This window comes from Parasteatoda tepidariorum, chromosome 4, assembly GCF_043381705.1.
Source record: "Parasteatoda tepidariorum isolate YZ-2023 chromosome 4, CAS_Ptep_4.0, whole genome shotgun sequence".
NCBI lineage: Eukaryota > Metazoa > Arthropoda > Arachnida > Araneae > Theridiidae > Parasteatoda > Parasteatoda tepidariorum.
The window spans coordinates 17,765,053-17,788,077 of NC_092207.1; the positions used below are offsets into that span (position 1 = coordinate 17,765,053).

Here is a 23,025-nt window from a genome sequence, read left to right on the forward strand (position 1 = left end):
AAAATGATAGGAATTTAAAGTATTCTACACGCTTTATCTAAAGCTTGAAAACGATCATGTCTGCATCATTCTTCGGTTTGCTCTGTTTCGTCCTTACTGTTGCATTTGTAACAAATGACAAAGTGGAAGAAATTGAAAAATTATTGAAAGAAATCTGTAAGTAAATTTTTAAGAAAAAAATCTTTTTAAATTCTAATTATAAATTTTCCCTTTATTTAAAATCACTCTTGATTAACTGTAAGACAATACCCTTTAAGGAATTAGTTTTGTAGCAATGCTATATGTAAGTGTTAATGGACAACAAGTCAAATTTTCATTTTGCGACGTAGCTTAAGTTAACTGTTAACCGATCATATAGCCAAAGAGTAAAGCGTCTTTATAAAAGCCTCTTTCTACGAGCGATTTAATTTCAGTGGCTGGATCACGCCATTGGTTAAAAATGACATCATTATGGAGATGGTAAGGCAGATTTCGTTTTCGCGTGTGCTTTGCATTTACTTCATTTTTGTAAATGTTTACGTATTATCAGCATTAATTTTATTTTCATGACTTTGACTCCAATAGAAATTATCACTAAACCGAGGGAATTGTAAATAGTATTTTTATATTGAACAATTTTAATAGTTAAAAGAAATATTTATTTAGGTGCCTGCATTATACATTCTAACATTTGTAACAGAACAAGACAAAATACTGTTATTACTTTTCTTACTATCAGTCTCTTTTTCAAATTCAGTAAATTGCATTAATGTTTTCTATTGAGCAGCCATTGCTCTTATTTAAAGAAAATTTTTTTGAAATATTAGGCTAAAAAACACGTTTGAAAAAATAATGCAGTTGCAGATAATGAGACTGTAATAAAATCAATTGTAAGTTATCAGATAAAAATAAAGAAAATAATAAAAAATAACTTGTTTAAAGGTAAAATTTTCGGCAATTTTCCAAAATCGCGTCAACACCAGCCGATATCTTCCTTTCCACAAAGTAGTGAATAGTGATGTCAATTTCTGATAATTTTCAAAGTTTTTGACATCTGATATTCGTGGGTGATAAATTCACACTTAAACACATGATCACTTAATTCTTCACACTTTACACAACGAGATTTTTTTTTATGGAGTTATATTAAAGAAGCTTTTTATGAACTACAAATGCTAAGAATATTGCATGAACTTTAAGAACGCATTCGTGCAATTTTAGAAATCATTGATTCGTACAACTTTAGAAATCATTAGAAATCATTCGTACTACTTTAGAAACTACATACAAAATACGTGGAAAGAAATTTAGTACAAATTAGACGTTTTTATTTTATTTTATAACCGTCGTCTAACAGCCGACCCAATTTTTAGGTTTACGACTACTAATATTCAACTCCGTAGCCTTGTGATTTCGAACCCAATCCAGAAGACAAGGGAACTCTTGGATCAAGTATTGGGAGAAATTTGTCTTCGGGGAAGACTTTTTGATGGAACTATCTCACATTTGCTTTATATGGAGAGGTAGACCACCAGAACATCCCACGGTTAGCCTGACGGCAAGGGGACTCTAACCCATGATCCGTCTACCACTGCGAAAATTTCACGTCAGCACTGTGGTCGGTGCAAGACGGATGCTGAATTCCTATCGACCAGCCATCGTCGGTATCGAACCCCGGTTCACCTCATTGGAAGGCGAACACTCTATCTCCTGAGCCATTGCGGCTCAAATTAGATGTTTCCCGAGAAACAATAATGTCAGACATTGAAAATTATTAAATAAAATTAAAAAGAACAGGTATATTTTTCTTTAATTTTTAGAATCGCTTGTTGTATGTGTAATAGTTTCAAAAATGTAAATTTTTAAAATCCGGGAAATCATTTCTGCCTTCTCAATATATTCCTATTACTATGTTTTGTGCTTTCAAATTTAACGTAGCGTTCAAATCTAGCGTTCATTTTGCCATAATATTTTCTCTTCCATTATTAAAAGAGTAGGTCAAAATAATGACTAGAAAATTCCTTATACTTTTCTTACATTATATTTGGTTTTAAATTTTTTTTCTTTCTAAAACTGAAATAATTAGTAAACTGTTGTAGAAAAAGCTATGAAATAAGTTCTGATTTAGTTTTTGACATTTTTCAGGTACAGAGGACGAAGAAATAGAAAAATGTGTAAATGGTATCAAATTTTCAAAAGAGGTGAAAATTTTTTTTATTATTGTACTAATTTAAAAAACAAACTAACTGTATTTAATGTATATTTAATTCCATAACATCAAAATTTATTTTATGAAGAATTTTCTTCTCATTAAGTATGTTATACATACTCGAACACCCTTTGTTTTAATTCAGAGGTTTTGTACAAATGCACATTGTATAAATATTAATCGCTGGGGAATAAAAGAAATATTACAAAACTATTGGCAGGTATACTGGGACATTTTTGAGCATTTTCTTAGCGCATAAACTTTAAGAGTTCTAGTATTTTTCTTTAGCACTTAATTTTTATAAGAAGTACAACTATTATAAAAGTTACACTTATTGAAATTTGAAACGAAAAGATTCTTTTTTAAATTTTGTTTATAATGTTTTAAACGTTTTTGTTACACTCCATTACAACGAATGAAAGCGTCATGGGTATGCCGTCCCTGATGTAAAATCTGTTATAGATGTTACTATAAAACGTAGTATAGATGACATCATAAATTCTGGTATAGCTCCTACCATGATGCATGAAATCTTGTATAGATGTCCCCATAGAATGTAATACAGATGCCGCCATAAAATCTGCTTTAGATCCCGCCATGAAATTTTGTATAGATTTCACTATAAAATCTAGTGTTGATGCCCCCATAAAATCTAGTGTAGATGTCACCATAAAGTCTAGTATAGATTTATCCATAAAGTCCAGTAGAAATCCCGCCATAAAATCTGGTATAGATCTCGCCATGAAACCTTGTATAGATGTCCCCATAAAATCTAGTATAGATGTCACCGTGAAATCTAGTATAAATGCCCCCATAAAATCTACTGTAAATCCCGCCGTGAAACCTTGTATAGATGTCAGCATAAAATCTAGTATAGATGTCACCGTAAAATCTAGTATAAATCCCGCCATGAAATCTGGTATAGATCCCGCCATGAAATCTAGTATAGATGTCACCGTGAAATCAAGTATAAATCCCGTCATAAAATCTGGTATAGATCCCGCCATGAAACCTTGTATAGATGTCCCCATAAAATCTAGTATAAATTCCCCCATAAAATCTACTGTAGATCCCATCTTGAAACCTTGTATAGATATCCCTATAAAATCTAGTATAGATGTCACCGTGAAATCTAGTGTAAATCCCGTCATAAAATCTGGTATAGATGTCCCCATAAAATCTAGTATAGATGTCACCGTGAAATCTAATATAAATCCCGTCATAAAATCTGGTATAGATCCCGCCATGAAACCTTGTATAGATGTCCCCATAAAATCTAGTATAAATTCCCCCATAAAATCTACTGTAGATCCCATCTTGAAACCTTGTATAGATGTCCCTATAAAATCTAGTATAGATGTCACCGTGAAATCTAGTATAAATCCCGTCATAAAATCTGGTATAGATTCCCCATAAAATCTAGTATAGATGTCACCGTGAAATCTAGTATAAATCCCGCCATAAAATCTGGTATAGATCCCGCCATGAAACCTTGTATAGATGTCCCCATAAAATCTAGTATTGATGTCACCGTGAAATCTAGTATAAATCCGGCCATGAAACCTTGTATAGATGTCCCCATAAAATCTAGTATAGATGTCACCGTAAAATCTAGTATAAATCCGGCCATGAAACCTTGTATAGATCCCGCCATGAAACCTTGTACAGATGTTCTCATAAAATTTAGTATAAATCCCGCCGTAAAATCTGGTACAGATCCGGCCATGAAACCTTGTATAGATGTCCCCATAAAATCTAATATAGATGTCACCATAAAATCTAGTATAAATCCCGCCATAAAATCTGGTATAGATGCCAAACGTTCCATATTGTAGAAAAATGCGTACGGCGAATAGAACGGATATTTATTTCTATCATTTATATAAAAAAATAATTTACCGTTACATATGTTTACTCTATGTTGAAATTTATAAATTTTGCTACTGGCCAATGTTTAGTAGTAGCCTGTTTAACAGCGGCCACTTTTTTTTTAAAACTTGAATGTTTTAAACGATTAAATAATTGAAGCGATTCTCAAAATATGATAAATATTACAAGATTCATTTCTAGCCAAAGAAAAAATTTGAAGAAACAAGCGTGACATAAAGTAGTTATCAGAATATTGTAAAATATTATAAAATTTTCGCAATATTTCCTTATATATATAAACAAATAATTACAAAAGGCGCTGATAGCGCTCAATGCTGACAGCATTGCCATCATCACGGTTTGTTCTTTAAATCGGGAAGTTCAAACATAAATGTTCCCTATGGCTAGTGACTGTTGCGACAGTGCTTTATTCTATATAATAAGGATTTGTAAAGATAAAAACATTACAGCATTCGTTGCAGTCTACATCACAGCATTCGTTGCACATGAAAAATTAATTAGCTATGCTGTGGCTCATCAGTCTACATCACAGCATTCGTTGCACACGAAAAGTTAATCATCTGTGCTGTGACTCATCAGTCTACATCGCAGCATTCGTTGCACATGAAAAGTTAATCAGCTGTGCTGTGGCTCATCAATCTACACCACAGCCTTCGTTGCGCATGAAAAGTTAATAAGCTATGTTGTGGCTCATCAGTCTACACCACAGCATTCGTTGCACATAAAAAATCAATCAGTAATGCTGCGTTTAATCAGTCTACATAGCAGCATTCAGCGCATATGATGTTTTCTGCTTCCCAGACGCAGAGACCTAGATGAAAGATATGTATTAATGACTTAACTGATGTTGTTGTGTGCTGATGCACATTCAAAAAGCACCGTATATGAATGTTGTGATTTAGACTTATTTTATCCTCTTCTCTATTTTCTTTTTCATAGTATCAGGATGTAGCTAAGAAGTGCTGCGAACAGCCGTCTTTAGATGGGGATGGTCTCCAGAAATCTCTTTGTGAATCGGACTTAGAAACTTTGTTAGAGGTGAGTAATAGAAAATATTTTTTATTTAAAATTTGATATTTTTACTAAAATCTGCATTTATGTCGATTATAGGAAACAAGAGTTACAGATGAAAAATAAATCAGAATAAAAATTATACATATATTATCTGGAACTTCTAATTTCGATCGGTTGTTAACCAGGTCAATTTAGAGGATGTCCTTAATTGGACCCACAGTTTTTAAAAAACGGAAAACTTTTTTGACCATAACTGTTTCTCAGTTATAAATTCCTCGTAAGGAAGACAACATCTAATTTGCATGTTGTCTTCTTGACGAGGAGGGTCGTGTTTCGAGGTCTCCAAACATGTAGACCTTTCTCTGATTTCATTGAAGAAAGAGAAGTTTCTTAATTTTTAAATATATTTTTACATCAGTTTTCCTGGTGTTATTCACTTAATAGCTTAATATATTACGAAAATAATTTGATTTTAATCACTATTACGAATATTGCCGTAATATTTTATTTTTATTTTTTTAGTGCTACAAATGCGTTGAAGGAAAATTAGGACCAGAGGTAAATATAAGAGCCACTTTAAAAAAATTAATGTGTGCCTATAAAATCTTATAATTATTTTTAAATAATTTTATTGAGGGGAACAATGTCGTGAATAATGTCTAACAATGAACAATGTCTAAAATAAGAGAGAAAAAAAATTACGTAGCTTGAAGAAATACCAAAACCGCTACAACATTTTGCTTTAAAATATAAATAATAGACAAAAATTTGTAACAAAAATATGTTTAATTTTTTTTTTTTAATTTAGAGAAATTTTTTTTCTCCAAAAATAAAATAGTGAATAGTATACATTTTTTAGATAATTTTATGAATTCAAACAATGTAATGACGGTGTAGCTTTATAGTATTAAAGAAACTTCTTTTCAAAGTATTCCGATTTTTCTTTATACTAAAATTTTGAGTATTTTTCATTATTAACGGAATAGGAGATGACATGAGTTTATAGCGCAAAATATTTAACTAAATAGTTACGAATAACTATTCTGAACTCTGAATAGTTATAGATATCATATAATGGGTGTTGTCTAATTTGCCAAAAGAACCCTCGAAAAATAACCAAAATATACTAGGTACTATAACATTTACAAATCTTTTACACAAGGTTTGATTGTAAAGATACATAAACATATCACTTTGATAACTAGTTCAAAAAATGGTCAATGATACCCATTTCTTGATCTTACAACCAATATTTTTTTATCTGCTTACTTTTAAATTTTTACTGAATTCACATGAATACATCTTTTATTAGTTTTTATTGTTTTTCAGACTGTTAAAGAGTTCCAGCCTTTGATGGTAAGCTTCAAAATGTATCATAAATGTAAAAGTACTGATAGCAATAAATAAATTAGTAAATGTGAAAAAGGAAAAGAAACAAATACTTACAAAATGTATTTTAAGTTTGAAAAAGATTGAAATCTTTATGCTCAAGTTAAACGTAATTATTAATATTAATGTTAATTAATATGTTAATAAATATGATAATTAAATATTAATTAAATTTAGACCCATCCTATGTAAAGATATATTAATAGCGAATCACGAAACAGGGTGTTCTGTAATGACCACCTTTAATTACTCTTTTTAGACTTTTTTTTAAATATGAAGACAAAGAAGTTTTCACAAAAAAATGAAAACGATAGAACAAAATATGACAGATTAATATTTGAGGAAAGCAGTATATAAAACATCAAAACTGCTCTGATTGCCTAATGAAACATTGAAGAGTTTTTAATGATCCCTTTTCAACTCCTCTCAGTTTTTTTGGCTATCAAGCATGGATTGATGTTTCTTGTTCTCTATTTCTCATTAATAATTCGTTAGATTTTGATGCCGTTTCTGCTTCTTTTTATTACCGTTTAAATATTAATAAGTAACCTTTGAAACACTTTGTTTAAAATAGACGTTACTAAATTAGAGGAATTCGAGAAAAAGGTTAAAAAAAGAAGAAAGAAAAGAAATAGAATATTGTGTTTTAAATTTTGATTTAACCATGGGATAAAATCTATCTTTTTGCTAAGCTAACATATAATTTGGTGTACACAAACAAAAGTTATCATAGTTTTAAAAAAACAACAAAAGTTAATCGAATTCTATAATCTAGTCATGTAATGTCGAGACGCCTATTCCAGTTACAATATTAATCCTATTCTCAAGATTATAGAGAACTTGCGACGAGCCATTTAAAGCAAAAAAATGTTGAATGCACAGCACTGTTGTAGTATTTCTACACGATATTGCTCGCTCGCACAAGGTGAATTTTATCATCATTGTTTTCAGTCGGATGTGTTTGTTTAGATACTGTCTAGAGCCCCTGGTTATTTGTGCCTGGAGAAATTCCTATCCAGGCATCACTTTACCACAAACGAAAACGCGCTAAAAACATTACATGAATAGGCACAAATGGAATTGAATAGGCACATATATGATATGACATGTAACATGAATAGGCACATTTGGAATAGAGGCAGCACGGATGCTGCCTCTATTCCAAAGTGGCAGACATTTGTTATAACTTCCATGGTAATGATCAATAAAAACTCATCGCATGGTAGAACAAGTGTTAGAATTTCGGTCGTCTTTATGTTAAGAAGCTGAACTAATGCTGTATCTTTTGCGGGTAATTATGTTTTTCCTTCTCTCTTTATGGGCCTTGGAAAGCTTACTTCCCTGATTAACTTCGTAGGTACATTTGATTTTACGTTTATAACTTAGAAATGTTTTTGCCAAAATAAAAAAATACTACTATTGCGAATTTTACATTCTGTATGTCAGTGCTCCCCAATCTTTTTATCGCATTGGACCGGTCAACGTTTGATAATTTTTCCGCGAACCACTAAAAGGGGGGGGGGTAGATCTTTGATTGCTTTATATTTTAGATTGTTTAAATTTAATAATTTCAGTTTAATTGTATTTAAATCTGCCTTCACAGTAAAATACAATTACACGCGTAGCATTGGTTGCTTTTGGGTGACGTCTCTCAGCTCCCAGTTAACCTTTGGTATATGGAAAGTCATACTCGTCTTTGACCACTGCTATATATGGTATCCAATGATTATATGTTTTTCTTCTTTTTGCAGGACTGTGCTAAAAAAGAGAGAAAATAATGCAATTTCTACAAATCTCAAAGTACCGACATTTTATGAATTAATTAATGGCTATTCAACTGCTAGTTCAAGTTTAATATTTATCTTGTTTATTTCTATGTGTAGTGAAAAATAAATGAAATAAACTAGTTTATGCATGCATGTACGTTTCTTTCTTCTCTATAAGCAAACAAACAAAAAAGAACATATTTTAATTTTGTTTTTGTATTGATTAACTACGATAACGATTTGTTACTCCAAAGATATTTATTTCTCCCTGATTTATTTTAAATTTTTTGCAGCTCTTAAATATGTGTTTTTAGAATTTCTCGCAGTCATAAAGAATTACACATTTGTTGTAAACTTCTTCTTACTATGCAAAAACAATCCTTACAATGTTATTGCATATTTACAAAGCTCATGATATTTATTTTCGTTCGTTCACATTGAAGAGCTGTAGCAAGCTGAGTTCTAAACTTGGCAAAAAGGAAAAGTTAAAAGCGATTTGCTCCTTTCAAAAAAAAAAAAAAAACTGTACCGACTGAAGTAAATGGTGACTGTTGCACGTTAAGTATGTCGGTTCACAAAGTCCTCCAAGTTTCCACAACAAACCATACTTCTGGCGGTAATAAATTGGAGATTGATCGTTCTATTATTCAGGTCAAAATTACTATCTGTGGATGAATGAAATGATACATGAATTGGTCCACCCTTAAAAACGGCCCCCCTGAAAACGTATTCTTGACCGTAGATTGCACAGCAGAAAACCGAGGAACGCACCCTCTGCCTTAATTTCGCTTGTTTCAACATGCAGGCTGCTGGTTGTCAAGTGGCATTAGTAACAAACAAAAAAAAATTGTACTAAATTTTTGTTTTAAATGTGCTCATTAATTTTCGCAGATTTACATTCCTGTATATTTAGATTTAATAATAAGACAAGATTTAATAAGATAAAATAAGATTTAATAATTACAGCTAAATTAGTTTTTTAACAGTATTTAATTATTTTCGCAGGTCGAATAATAATATAGAGCTAAAATAATTTTTAAGAGTGTTTAATACTCAGAAAGCAGATGTGAGAGACGTTACAATAAAATTGCATAAGAACGGAATCAACTGAGATTTTTCGAAAATACTGCTGAAAAAAAAGTCATTTGTAAGTTTTTTAGGGCTTCTAAAAGCTCGTTATTTTTTATAAGAATTTTTTCACAGTATTTAGTTTTTTACATTTTTCTTCTTAGACTAAATGCAAAACATATTTTTAACTTTAGAGTTCCTAGGACTGCAGATTGATTTAGATTGTTAAACTCTGTCCATAAAGTCATGGGCTTCCTTTTTCTGCCTTTCTTTTGGGCTTTAATAATTGTATTAATAAATTATTAGTTTAAAAATGAAGTGATCATACACAGGCGATCTAGCCACAGGTGACAGGTAGATCAATAACAGCTAATTCTTATTGATTTGTAGTGAAGTGCAGGGCGGAAAATGCATAAAAGGAACATCCTGAATAATTTTTGATCTAATAATCGGATTTTCTTATACAATCTTAACGGTTCAGAGGCCTCACCTGTAAATACTTAGTGCAGACGATATTTTAAGTTACTGAGCAAAAAATATATCCTTTTTTCGACCGATTCGGATTGTGGACCTGAGAAATATGGTTCCAGCAGTTTGATGATCATGAGACTGGTCAAACATTTGGACACCTTTATGTTAAATTTACTTTTTTTCTAGAGAACTTTTTCAGCGAATTGAAAAATATTTGCATATAATTATGAACTTCATTTAACATAATAAAAGTCCACGCAAAAAATTGTTATCAATAATAACGTATTATTTTTAAATACGAGTACTTCGTAATGTGTAATAATAAATAATAAATGCAATTTTAGACGGCAAAATACACAATTTCTATGCAATCGCTGCAGTTTCTTAAAGTTACAAAATTTTAAAAAAGTCGTATATTATCGTATTTTTATTGTTTCGAAAACATTGAAAATTATTATTATGTGTTGTAGTTTATAAACTACGTTATTTAGAAGAAGAATTAGCTGTAGTTTCATACGGCGCATCATTTACGGAAGTTTAAATGTAAAACTTAAAAAAAAAATCGTAAGTTTTTAATTTATAAAAACAATAATACACAAATTGAAATATTCTATCAGGGTATCATCCGTTGGCTGAACAATTTTAAAACACCCCTGTATGCGACTCATAATTCTGACAAAAAGTGAACAATGTTATCAAAATATTCCATCAATATAGTTCTCTCGAACTATAGGCTTATCATATGTGGGCAAAGCTATTTTATAATTCTCCAGAATCTGATATATTACTCATGATTCTAATAAAAGTGAACAATGTAATAAAAGTATTTTCCTTCATAACCTTTTATGATTTAAATGTAAGTTTCTCTACTATTTATGTTTAATTCATCAGTTATATAATTCAATGAGAAAAAATACGCCATATTTCCTAATATGAATGAATAAAAAATTTCAAACTGACAAAAAGAGAGCAGCTTTGTTTATTTGTCTTGTAGAACTTTGAAACGTAAACATTTCAAGGTACCCGATGTTTTAATTTATACTTCAAACCATTGATATATGTAATTTGCCGAAACCATCACTCTGATATAACCTCTGGACGTTTTTTAAAACTTCTATCATTAGGATGTATTGTAAATTGTAAAGAAAAAAAGGTAACAATACGGATTTATCTCTTCAAAAAAAAATTCTTTTGTGCTTTCTCTAAAGTGAAGTAATTTATACAATAAGAACTTCATTGAAACAAGGTTAAATATTAAGAGGTGCATCCCATCCACCTGTTGACGAACGAAACACAATTGCCTTTGTCATCAATTTCCTACTCCCATGTATATAAATAAGTTTGCCAAAATGAACTAAATGTATTAAAGTTACGCAAAAGTTAAAATCGTTTAAAATGTCTGCCAAAATCGTGATATTGTTTGCTCTGTTTATGCTGGTTGGATTAGCGGTAGCTAATGATGATGCCCATGACAAAATACTTGAAAAAATCTGTATGTATTCAGTACTTTCTACAAATTTCATGTCTTAAGTAATTTTCAAGGAATGTTGTTTGAAATTTTGAAGCCATATCTTTCTAATTCATTACAATCTAAACCATTTTAAACTTGATTACATGATGTTATTGTTTAACCTGAATGGAAAAAGGTTTTAATTGAATCCTTTATTGAGAGTGTAGCAAATTTGTAATGTCAAGTTATTGATATTATGGTTCAATTCATTTCAATCTAAACCATCTTAAACTTGATTATACGATGCTATTGTTCAACTTGAACGGAAAAAGGTTTTAATTGAATCCTTTATTGAGGGTGTAGCAAATTTGTAATATCAAGTTATTTATATTATGGTTTAATTCATTGCAAACTAAACCATCTTAAACTTGATTATACGATGTTATTGTTCCCCTTGAATGGAAAAAGGTTTTAATTGAATCCTTTATTAAGGGTGTAGCAAATTCGTAATATCAAGTTATTGATATTTTGGTGCAATTCATTGTAATCTAAGCCATCTTAAACTTTTTTATACGATGTTATTGTTCATTTGAATGGAGAAAGGTTTCCATTGAACCCTTTATTGAGACTGTAGCAAATTTGCAATATCAAGTTATCGATATTATGGTTTAAGTTATCTTTATCATGGTCTAAGCTATCAATATTACTGATCATATTATCTATATTGTAATTCAAGTTATCGATAACATGGTAAAAGTTTTCGATATTATTGTTCAAAGTTGAATGAGTTTGTTAAGTATGGTTTTCAGAAATAACTAAATGTTTTTGATGGTTTTAAGCGTTTTATAATGTTTCCTAGCTACTAAAAATTGGTTATAATATTAATTAAGCTATATGACTTATTAAGATATTTTTTCTTACAAAGATTAACTTATTAATAAATTGAAAGTTTACCGTTCGTGCACCAATCTATGATTTATAGATAAGATTTTGTGAGTTAGTCTTAGTGAAGTGTACTAAATTGGAAAAAAAAACTATAAAAAATGCTGCTTGAGAACTTATAAGCTTTCTAGAAAATTTCAAAAGTGTTTAATAAAAACAATGCAAAATTCTCCAAGCAATCCAAATCTAGAACTAGTATATGAAATTTCAAGGAAAAAGTATTCTTAAAATTGTAAGTTAACTATTAATAAATGTTACTTAATTATTTGTTAATCATTAATAAGCTAATTAATTATTAATAATGTTTATTAATATTCATTAGTTCATTAAATAATGAAGCGAATTAGCTTTGCTTTTGATAGACATTGAAAGAAAAAATCACTCATTTGTTATTCATTAGTGACGAGGCATGCAATACTTATTGCATCCACCAACCAAAAATTAAATATATAAGTAAAAGACAGACAAAAAAAGCCCTGTCTATTAGTAAAGGAAAATTGTGACTAAAATATTCAAAAATAGTAAAACTAGTGCCTATAGAAAATTTATAGAAATCCAAAGACGGCAATAAATGTAAAAGTTAAATGTTTTTTTAAACTGTAATTTTAAATAGATAATAGTCATGCAGAATATAACTATGTATCAATATATAATTAAGCAAATATGCAGTTTAAAACATCTAGAGTAATATAAAAATTAAAGCCATGTGCATACATGTATGTATATATCAATATTATACTGTTATTAAATAGAAAAGGAAACATTTTGGGGGCAATTACTATGGTTTTTCTATGATACTTAATCTTAATGCTATGAGTTTTAAAACAGCAAAGAAAGAAGATATAAACATTAAACGTTGACTGTTGTAGGCTCAAAGGAAAAGGAAATTGACGAATGCATTGAAAAAATTGAACTTGATGGAGATGTAAGTATCAATATTTTTTTTATTTTTAAAGTTCGTTTGAAAGATAGCAGAAAAATAAAGGCTAGAAGAAAAATAGCTAAAGGATGGGAGAGATTATTGTATCTTTTATTAAATTTTAATTTTAATTTTTCTAGTAAACTTCACAAATACAGTAATAATACATTATTTAAAATATTACAAATAATAGAAGAGTGCACTTGTAAGCTTCAGTAAATATTTATTGTTTTTATTAATTTATTTAAAAATAGTCAAAAAATTTTGAACTTTAAGGTACATAATTTTTTACCATCATTTTAAGGAATATAATATTGCACGGCAAAGTGCAAAAAACTATCGGAATCGGTCGAATAATTCCTGAAAAATTGAATTTTAAATATATGACTTTTTTGTATTTGATAGTTTACTTTTATAGTTTACTTTTACAGTTTTTAAATATTCGAATTCGTCAAAAAAACTATATGTTTATTTAAAGAAAGTACACTTTTGTGATTGTGTCCGTAACTTAAAATATCATCTGCACTAATAAATTTTTATACGCACTCTACATTTGTAAAGAAAGATGATTTTGATGATGGTGACTTTTCCAACCTTTGTAGTTTGAATGCGAAAGAAAATCACCTATTTAGGTCTTAATTTTTAGTAACTGGTATATTAACAGTTTTTTTTAAATATTTTGATTTTAACTAGTTTAAACTACACCTTTTGCATTTTAAATAATATATTTAAGATGTTAAACTTTTTTTTTTTTTTTACCACTTAGAATTTGACGACTCCTTGTCAAACTTAAGATATAGAGCATACACATTAAGTATTAGAAATAGAAATTTAAAAAAAATGAAATTTTTAAATCTATTAAAATGTAATGAATTTTTCTCGTGGTAAATCAGAGTAAAGTGATGATTTTACCTTACTCTGACCCTTTGCGATTCCTCAGATTTCAGATTTTTCTTAATGTTATTTTTCTCACTAAGATATTATTTCATAAAATTTGTAAAGATTTTTATATCTTTATTATCAACAGAAGATTCTAAAAACATACATTTAAGGTACTTATTATGGAACACTCTCTATAAAATATGGTTTAGAGCAAGTAAATATTTTTCCTTGTTTGACAGTTCTTAGAAGTTGCTAAAAAGTGCTGTGAGGGAATTGAAAATGGAACAGGAAAACATTTCCAAGAATGGATTTGCAGTTCTGGAAAAGAAACAGTAAATGAAGTAATTACATTTAATTATTTTATCTGATATAAACTGATGTGAATTTCGTAATATTTCCTTTATTGTAATCATATTTTAAAGAAAAATAATATCTACTTTCAAATGCATTTTTTTGTTTTATTTTATAACCATTGTTGAACAGCCGACCCACTTTTTTGGGTTTACGATTACTAACGTTCAACTTCGCAGCCATGTAATTTCAAACCCAATCCAGAAGACAAGGGAACTCCTGAATCAAGTATTGGGAGAAATATTGCCTTCGGGGAGGACTTTTTGATGAAACTAAACTGCATTTGTGTTACGTGGAAAGGAAAATCACGAAAACCTCTCAAGGTTAGTTTGACTCCAAGGGGACTCTAAGCCATGATCCGTCTACCACTGAGGATATTTTACGTAACCACTGAGGTCAGTAGGAGCCAGATGCGCGACCGACCAACCATCGCTGGGAATCGAGCCCGGTTCACGTCATTGGAAGGGGAACGGTCTTTCCCCTGAGCTATCAGGACTCTTCAAATACATTATGAGTAATATATTACCAGGGGTCCCCAGGAGTCATCACGACTCTTTTGCAGTTCCCCTTTCAGATTTTTTGCAATTCAAGCTATCTTCGCTCATTGTCTATTTTTGTCTATTTCTGACTTTTTGTCTGTTTTTGTATGTATGTAGGAACTGTTTTTTTGTATGAAGTTTAAAAAACATTCGACTCCATCCTGTGAGATAAAAATTTCACTCAATTTATATACACTACGATATGCACTATATTCATTTTAATGTTATTTGGAAATTATATTTGGAACAAATAATTCACAGGATTTCCCTATATTATAAAATTTTAAACATTAGTGTTTGAAGAAATAACAGTTCTTATACAAACTCATAAAATGCATAAATACCACGAAAATTGAAAAAAAAAATTAGGTACGAAAATTGAAAAAAAAAAGAAGTAAAATCGATTTTTAAAATTTGGATGAGTTAATGATCAATGATCTCATATCTAGCTACTTCATTGATTAAAAACTTTCTCTTCACTATTTTTTAAACATGATTGAAACTAAATTAGAGCTCTAAAATATTTTGCTATGTCAAACTAATAAAAAAATTAGGTACGAAAATTGAAAAAAAAAAGTAAAATCGATTTTTAAAATTGGGATGAGTTAATGATCAACGATCTCATATCTAGCTATTTCATTGATTAAAAACTTCCTCTTCGCTAATTTTTAAACATCATTAAAACTAAATTAGATCTCTAAATTACTTTGCTATGTCAAACTTATAGGCATAATTAAAAAAATATATATATATAAAAGGTTTTTCCGGCTGTTATTTACTGATCGCACTTAACTTTTCATTTCTGCCCAACTAATGATACAGTTTGTTTCAGTTTTTCGTAGTCAATATGAGAAAAGAAATTTCATCGGTTTTGTGACAAAAACAAATTCATGTTGCGCATGCTTTTTTTTTAATGTATCAGTTATTTCAAACTTTGTAATGTGAACGAATGTTTTCAAGTTGACTTTATAATTCTGGAAAAAAGTTGTTTTCAATTCGAAATCAAACTTTACAGTCATTTTTATATGTATAAACTAAATCGTAGTAATTCCCTATGAGATTACCATTACCATCATAATTAAATCTCCATTAAACCAATGACAGAGATTGACGACTTGTAAAATATCTAAATACATTTTTTCTTAATTAAACACAATAATTTATGTATACATAATTTTTTTATTATTTTTCAGTGTTGCAAGTGTATTGCTGAAGAAACCGGTAGCTTGGTGAGTAAATTTGAACTAGCAAAATACTTGTTATTTAAATATCAAAATACATGTTGGAACTATTTTTCGGTATCATCAATTATTATCAGTTTTCGTTGTAAAAGAATTATTGGGTGCACAAATGAGTTCCCGCAGTTTGTCACAAAATGGTTCTACCAGAAGATAAAGTAGAAATTGACTGATGCTAAACGCCTTATTGTAAGTCTGTTCATCAGGTAACAACATAACCTTAAAGTATTAGAGATTCCGTATTAACATTACGTAATTAGTTTCGTGCAAAAATGCCAAGTTCTGTGCCAAATAAGTGTCATTTACGGAAACTTTTGATTTTCGTCTTTAATTTAAAGAAATCTGCAGCCGAGGCGCATTGATTGCTTGGAGAAGCATATGGTGAGGCTGCTTTAAGTGAGAGAAGTTGTCATGAGTGGTTTCTGAAGTTTAAAAACGATGAGTTTGACGTAGAAGACAAAGAACTCAGTGGAAGGCCGAAATTGTACGAAGACGAGGAATTGGAAGAATAATTGTAAGAAGATTCATCTCAAAATCAAAAAGAACTTGCTCTTACATTACAAGTGACTCAACGAGCAATATCACATCGTTTAAAATCGTTGGGAATGATCCAAAACAAGGAAGTTGGGTTTTATACGAACTGAAGCCAAGAGACATTGAACTTCGATATTGCATGAAGATTGATTTTGCTATTTTGAAACACTTCAATGGGAAGTTCTACTCCACCCACCGTATTTAACAGACCTTGTCCTTTAAGATTATCACCTATTCCGGTCGATGACACGTGTCTGTCTGAGTAGAAATTTACATCATTTGAAGAAACTAAGGAATGGGTCGATACGTGGATATCCTCGAACTATGAAGAGTTATCTCGACTTGGTATCCGAATGCTGGTTGGTTGGTTTCGTATGCTTGTTTAGGCAGTGAGGAGCGATTGCTCTTGTTTTTCAGTGGCGCCATCTATGGCCAAGAATTCGACCTCTGCCACACCCATTCGTCTCACCCATTTATAGGTCGGACCCATTCATACATCCATTCATTCATCCACAGATCGTGATTTTGACATGAATCAGAGAACGATCGATCTCCAATCCAGTACCCCCAGAGGTATTGATTTGTTATGGGAACATGGAGGACTTTGCGACTCGATAGTCTTAACGTGCATCATTCACCATTTTACTACACGGGGAATCTCCGGCCAGTGGGGTTCGAACCCACGAACTCTCGGACATGGGCCCAGCGCCCTACCCCCGAAAGATGGGAAAAAGTAGTGTCTAATAATGAATATCTCTGATTAAAGGATAATGTACCGTTTTTTTACGATAAACAGCTAATTTTTGATAGAAAACGATGGAAACTTATTTGTATTCCCAATACATTATGCTAAAGAAAGTATTTCAGAAAGATAAAAAAAGCACCGGAAATAAAAATCTCCATATTCTTAAAACAAATCGTAATGCTGTTCAATTACACAAAATATCCTGGGTAAGATATTCAGAATATTAAGTTGATGATAATTCCGATCAAAAATACTGAAAAAATGAAGACTAATTCACTACCAGAAGTATGCTAATTGTCAACTTTAATGTTCAAATAAAACTGAACGAGTTAAGAAAGTAATCATTTAAAAAAAAAGAAGAAAAAAAAACATAAATATTTTAACTACGTACTATCGTAACTAAAGCAACGTTTAAAAGGACTTAAAGGGACTGTTATTATAAAACTATATATATATTTTTTTTTTTGCCGTTTGTTAAATATAACATCGTTGTTATTTAAATTTTTCATATACAAACACTGGAGAAAGAAGTGCAGTCAAAACTACCAGAATATTTCAAATTTAATTGTGTTTCTGGCTCTATCAGAACCCCAAATAGCTCAGAAATTTTTACCGAAGCGCTTCTGTAATGAATTTGGTATAATTAATAATAAAATATGGTTTTGTAATATGTGATAAAATTTGATATTTTTATCATACCATTTATCATTCAAGAACATGGCATAAAAACGATTTATTCGGTTAAATTTATTTTTCAGTTTTGTCTCTTTTATTAAATGCGTGCTAATAAGAACTATAGTTTTGTAAAACAGAAATTCCAGTAAACCGTCACCACATGAACGGAAAAATTACTATATAAATGGTTTGAATACCGTATAATTTGGTTCTATAAACCATATTTTTTTTTATACCAAAAATGTCACTGCCGTACAGTACCGTAATTTTTTCAATTTTTTTACCGTATAATGCAATATTTGAATTCCGTACTATGACAATAATTTAAATTAAATTGCTTTGGTCAGGAAAGTAATTTTGTTTAATGGATACTTTTGTCCAGAGTAGTTTTTTATTCAGGGTGGTGCGAAATTAAAACCTTTAAGTATATATTTTTAGAATCCTTGCATAAAATGCATATTATTGATCAAATCAAGGATATATTGATTAGCATGCAAATTAATAAAAAAAAAATAAGAACAGCTATTGAAATTTAACAATTGGCCAATAAAGAAGATGGAATTAAAAACATTAAAACCTGTCTAATTGCAGCAGGAAAGCAAGTTAAGAGGTGAACCTTAGAAACACTTCTGAATTTCGAATATCAACCGATGATCAAACTGGTTTTGGCATTTTTCATCCCATCTTCCTCACTAGTAACTCGCTATGTTTTTTAAAAAAAAAAATTTAAAAAATAGAAGATTGAAAAAGACAGGAAATTGAAATTTTCTGGTATTTTCTTTTGCATTAATATGGAATGCAAAGTTTTTCTTATTAAATTTTAATATTATTTTAATAGTCTTTATTCCACGTAAAATCACATGATTGACTTTTTATAGCCATTGATAACAAAACAAATAATTCCACTACACTTAAAAGATATTTTTTTTCCAATGCCCACCCGATTGATACTCATCATTCAGGTAGCAGGAGGGCATATTTGTTGGCCCCTCTTTCAGGGGCACCATACAGGGTGGGCAACGTTGCTCCCACAGTAAAGACTGATAGTACAGAGAATTAAAAAACATCCACCCCTGGATTCAAACCCAGGACCTTTCTGATGCAAGGTCCGCTCTCTGACCACTACAGTGTCTGGTCGACTCATATAAAAACATAATTAAAAATAAAGGAATTCGTGTAACATTATTTTTTTCTGTATTTGTTAATACTAATTTGAAATTTTTACTCAAATATTATGACTTTCTTTTATAGGTTTCAGAAGCAGAGCAAGAATTCAGGGTGAGACATTTTAGATTTGCCTTAACTTGTTGAATCCAAATACGTAGATAGTCGTTATATATTTCTGCATTTTTGTTTAATCCGAAATATAGTATGCAAGAGTGATATGCCCACTGCGCTAAAATCATTATGATTTTAGAAAAAAATTAAATCAAAAATATAACTGGACAAAAAGAATAAATTTTCCTTCCGAATTTTTAAAAATTTTTTTTTTTAAAAGAGTGAAGAACTTTAGGAGGATTATCATGAAACCCGTCAAACATTCAAAATATGCGGGGGAGAAAAATTCTGAAAAATATGTTCCAAATATACTAGGCAAACGAACAATCGAAAGTTTTGGGCTTCTAAGTGTTTATTTCAAAATTTCACTTTTTGCGTGCTTTGTCATATGAAAGAAATCGGATTTTTAAACTTTTATTTCTTAACTATACAGCCAATTTTCTAAAAATTTTGAGTTTTGCCATTTGAAATCAATTAGATTAAATTGGTGTAAATATTTGCATGCTTCAAAATGGCTTAGATAAACAAGTTTCATAATTGTGTACAAAAAGAGTTCGATAAGCCTTTTAGTTTAATTCTGAATCTGTGACAAAATTCGCAAAAAGTAACATTAACGTTATAGGACTCAAAAGTTTTGACAGCTGTTCAGTCTCAGCTATTGGAACCAAATTTTCCAGATTGTATCTACTCTGTTATTATTTTGCGATTCAATAATTTATTTTTGGTTTCCTGTGTTAGGTTATCACATGTAATAATCAATGTTAGGTTATCATATGTAATAATCAATGTTAGGTTATCACATGTAATAATCAATGTTAGGTTATCACATGTAACGTTAATAATTGGGTACTTGCAAATCGAGAAAATGACGATAATTGATACACAAATACGTGTTTAATCGCTTATAAACAAGATGGCGCTTCAAAGTGGAGCTAAGTTTCCCCACATACACCTAAGAGCCGTTACATTATGACCACCCTCCATCTATAACAATGGTCTTACCCAAGTTTTCATGGTTTCTCGCCCAGGAACTATGTTTTCATGGGGCACATTAGGACCCATAATCCTCATAGAACAATCCCTGTCGTCTGTAAGCTACTTGAACATAGTTGCAGATCAGGTTCACTCATTCATGGCAACAGTTTTCCCTGCTGGGGATGGTGTTTACCAACAGGATAATGCACCACGTCATAAGGGTCGAATCGTCGAGGAACATTCCAGTGACTTTCAAATCATGTCTTGGCCCCCAAATTCACCTGACCTTAATCCAATAGAGCATTTGTGGTCCTACTTGGAAACCCAAATTCGTGCTGCCAAGCTATTCTTTCGCACTGTGAGGGAATTGCAGGACCAGTTGGTGGGCGCTTGGTACCAGATACCTCAGACTACCTATCAGCACCTTGTGGAATCAATGCGACGACGGGTGCTAGCAGTATTGAGGGATAAAGGTGGTCCTACATGTTATTAGCAGGGTGATCATAATGTAATGGCTCTTCGGTGTAAGTTTGAATGTTAATTGACGTGAAGTTAATTAAATACATACCGTACCGCGCATCAAATTTGTTAAAATATAATTCTTTCTCTTCTACATCTTTTACTTGACTTACATTTATTATTTGTTTATATATTTTCTAACAGCAACAGATTTTTGTTTTGTGCACTTGGCAACTGTTATGCATAATCAGTTTATGTTCTACTTGGCTTCATGCCTGTCTTTGTGCTAAGTAAGAAATATACAGTGAAAAAAATTAAAAAAAATTGTGAAAGAATCATTGTGAAAGAATATAGAATGTGCCATTTAAGAGAATTGATATTTAATAAGCGTTACCGTACCATACACATACCACTTTTCAAACAACCAATCAGGATCTAGATATCCACACTACGTCACTTGCAGGTATCCATTTCGCATCGTATGGACGTGACGTCATCGAATTTGAATTTTAAAAGACATATGAAATCGACTTTCATGAATGCGTGTTTCTATTAACTTAAATAATGGAAATTTATCACTAGCAAGAACTAACAAAATAAATTTGTAGTTATTTATGAAGCTATATCGCATTTAATATGTAACTATAAGTATAGTTAGTCATTTTTTAGTGAGTTATAATAAAATCATTAGTATGAAGCCGCACTGATATATTCAATAAATAATTTAAAAATGTAGCTTGTGCATTTGTTGGGGAAGGTTGTGCATTGTAATTTTGGAAGAAATGAATGAATAAAATATGCAAAATGATCTTATTAACTGCATAAACATGGCATGATTACATCGAGATAAGATTTATTAATAAAATTTTAATTATAAAATGTAATTTTTTTTTGAATAGTTAATTTTTTTGTGCTTCAGTTTTTTGTAGGCCACGAAAGAAAAGAATTTTCTTTTAGAAATTTGAAAACAGCTACAATTTTTACCCCATCTGAAGAACGGACATTCAGCTAGTATTTATTAAAAATAATGCATATTTTTATTTTATTTTCAGAAATGCATTGAAGAATAATTTCAAAAGAAATGAATGAACGGAACTTCTGAATATTTCCTGAAAGAAACAAATATATTTTGTATTAATTAGCAACAGTAAATTTACAAAAAGACTGTCTTATTAAATCCATAAGCATGGCATGACTATATGTAGATATGATCTATTAATAAAATTTTTATTATAAAATTTAGTTTTTCAAAACAATAAATTTTTGTGTTCTGCAGCTCAGCTTTTTGTTGTCCACAACAGAAAAGAATTTTCATTCAGAAATTTGCAAACATGTGCGCTTAAGCACTCATGGTTATGACTGCTCACTCGCTCGATATTTTAATTTTCAGTTTCTTGTTGCTAACGCGAGAAAGTAATTACACTGTTTTTTTAACATCTACATACGCATTAGTGTCTTATGTAATAAGATAGATAGATGTGCATCAAACAACTATAATTTCTTAAATATTTTCCTCTTTTTTTTCGCGAAGTAAACATATTAATCATCCCATTTTTATGAAGTATATATTAGTAACACTCACTTAAAATTAATGTTGACATCTTTTAAAATTTATTCCTATGTATATGTAAATCTGAATTAATATGTAAACAACAATAACAACTAATTCTATAAATTGAATAATTACTATGCATTACCAATAAAAATGATTGGTACTGATAGCCATTATTTGAATTCATAAAATTTTGTTTAAAAAATATTCATTTATTCAATTTCAATGAACACAAAACTTAATATGCAAAATGTAAGGTCGTAATAATTATTTTCTAAATATTTTAAAATTGTTTCTAGAGTAAAAATTAACGATATAATGGAGAACTTATCATGATAGCATAGATTTGTTAGATAGTTACATTATTTTATTTTTATTTTTGTTTTAAAACTGTCGCTGAACAGTAGACACAATTTTGAGTTTACGACTACAAATGTTCAACTCCGTAGCCCTGTAATTTTAAACCCAATCCAGATGACAAGGGAACTCCAGAATAGAGTATTGGAGATATTTGCCTTCGTGGAAGACTTTTGATGCAGCTAACCCGCATTTGCTTTACACGGGGGGAAAACTACGAAAACCACGCATAATTAACCTGGCGGCAAGGAGACTCTAACCCATGATCCGTCTACCATTAAGGATATTTCACGTCAGCACTATGGTAGTTGCGAGCCAGGTGCGGAATTCGTATCGACCAGCC

At 30.4% G+C, this 23,025-nt stretch overlaps 2 protein-coding genes across 2 annotated transcripts; both read left to right on the forward strand.

Annotated features, from left to right (window-relative positions):
- Window positions 1–8,400, forward strand: LOC107457241 (uncharacterized). The gene is made up of 6 exons (XM_016075352.3): window positions 1–156; window positions 2,125–2,180; window positions 5,018–5,116; window positions 5,615–5,650; window positions 6,422–6,448; window positions 8,233–8,400. Exons 1-6 carry the CDS (start codon window positions 57–59, stop codon window positions 8,257–8,259), a joined length of 345 nt encoding a protein of 114 aa, XP_015930838.2. The 5' UTR covers window positions 1–56; the 3' UTR covers window positions 8,260–8,400.
- A 2,721-nt stretch (window positions 8,401–11,121) lies between these two features.
- On the forward strand, window positions 11,122–22,011 carry LOC107457239 (uncharacterized). Its single transcript, XM_016075351.3, has 6 exons — window positions 11,122–11,278; window positions 13,048–13,103; window positions 14,219–14,320; window positions 16,063–16,098; window positions 19,313–19,339; window positions 21,826–22,011. Exons 1-6 carry the CDS (start codon window positions 11,182–11,184, stop codon window positions 21,841–21,843), a joined length of 336 nt encoding a protein of 111 aa, XP_015930837.1. The 5' UTR covers window positions 11,122–11,181; the 3' UTR covers window positions 21,844–22,011.
- The last annotated feature ends 1,014 nt before the right edge of the window (window positions 22,012–23,025 follow it).

Coding starts and splice junctions, on each gene's coding strand:
- LOC107457241 (XM_016075352.3), top strand. CDS start 57: ATGTCTGCATCATTCTTCGGTTTGCTCTGTTTCGTCCTTACTGTTGCA. Junction 157..2,124: donor AAAATTATTGAAAGAAATCT/GTAAGTAAATTT, acceptor GACATTTTTCAG/GTACAGAGGACGAAGAAATA. Junction 5,117..5,614: donor ACTTAGAAACTTTGTTAGAG/GTGAGTAATAGA, acceptor TTATTTTTTTAG/TGCTACAAATGCGTTGAAGG.
- LOC107457239 (XM_016075351.3), top strand. CDS start 11,182: ATGTCTGCCAAAATCGTGATATTGTTTGCTCTGTTTATGCTGGTTGGA. Junction 11,279..13,047: donor CAAAATACTTGAAAAAATCT/GTATGTATTCAG, acceptor TGACTGTTGTAG/GCTCAAAGGAAAAGGAAATT. Junction 13,104..14,218: donor AAATTGAACTTGATGGAGAT/GTAAGTATCAAT, acceptor CTTGTTTGACAG/TTCTTAGAAGTTGCTAAAAA.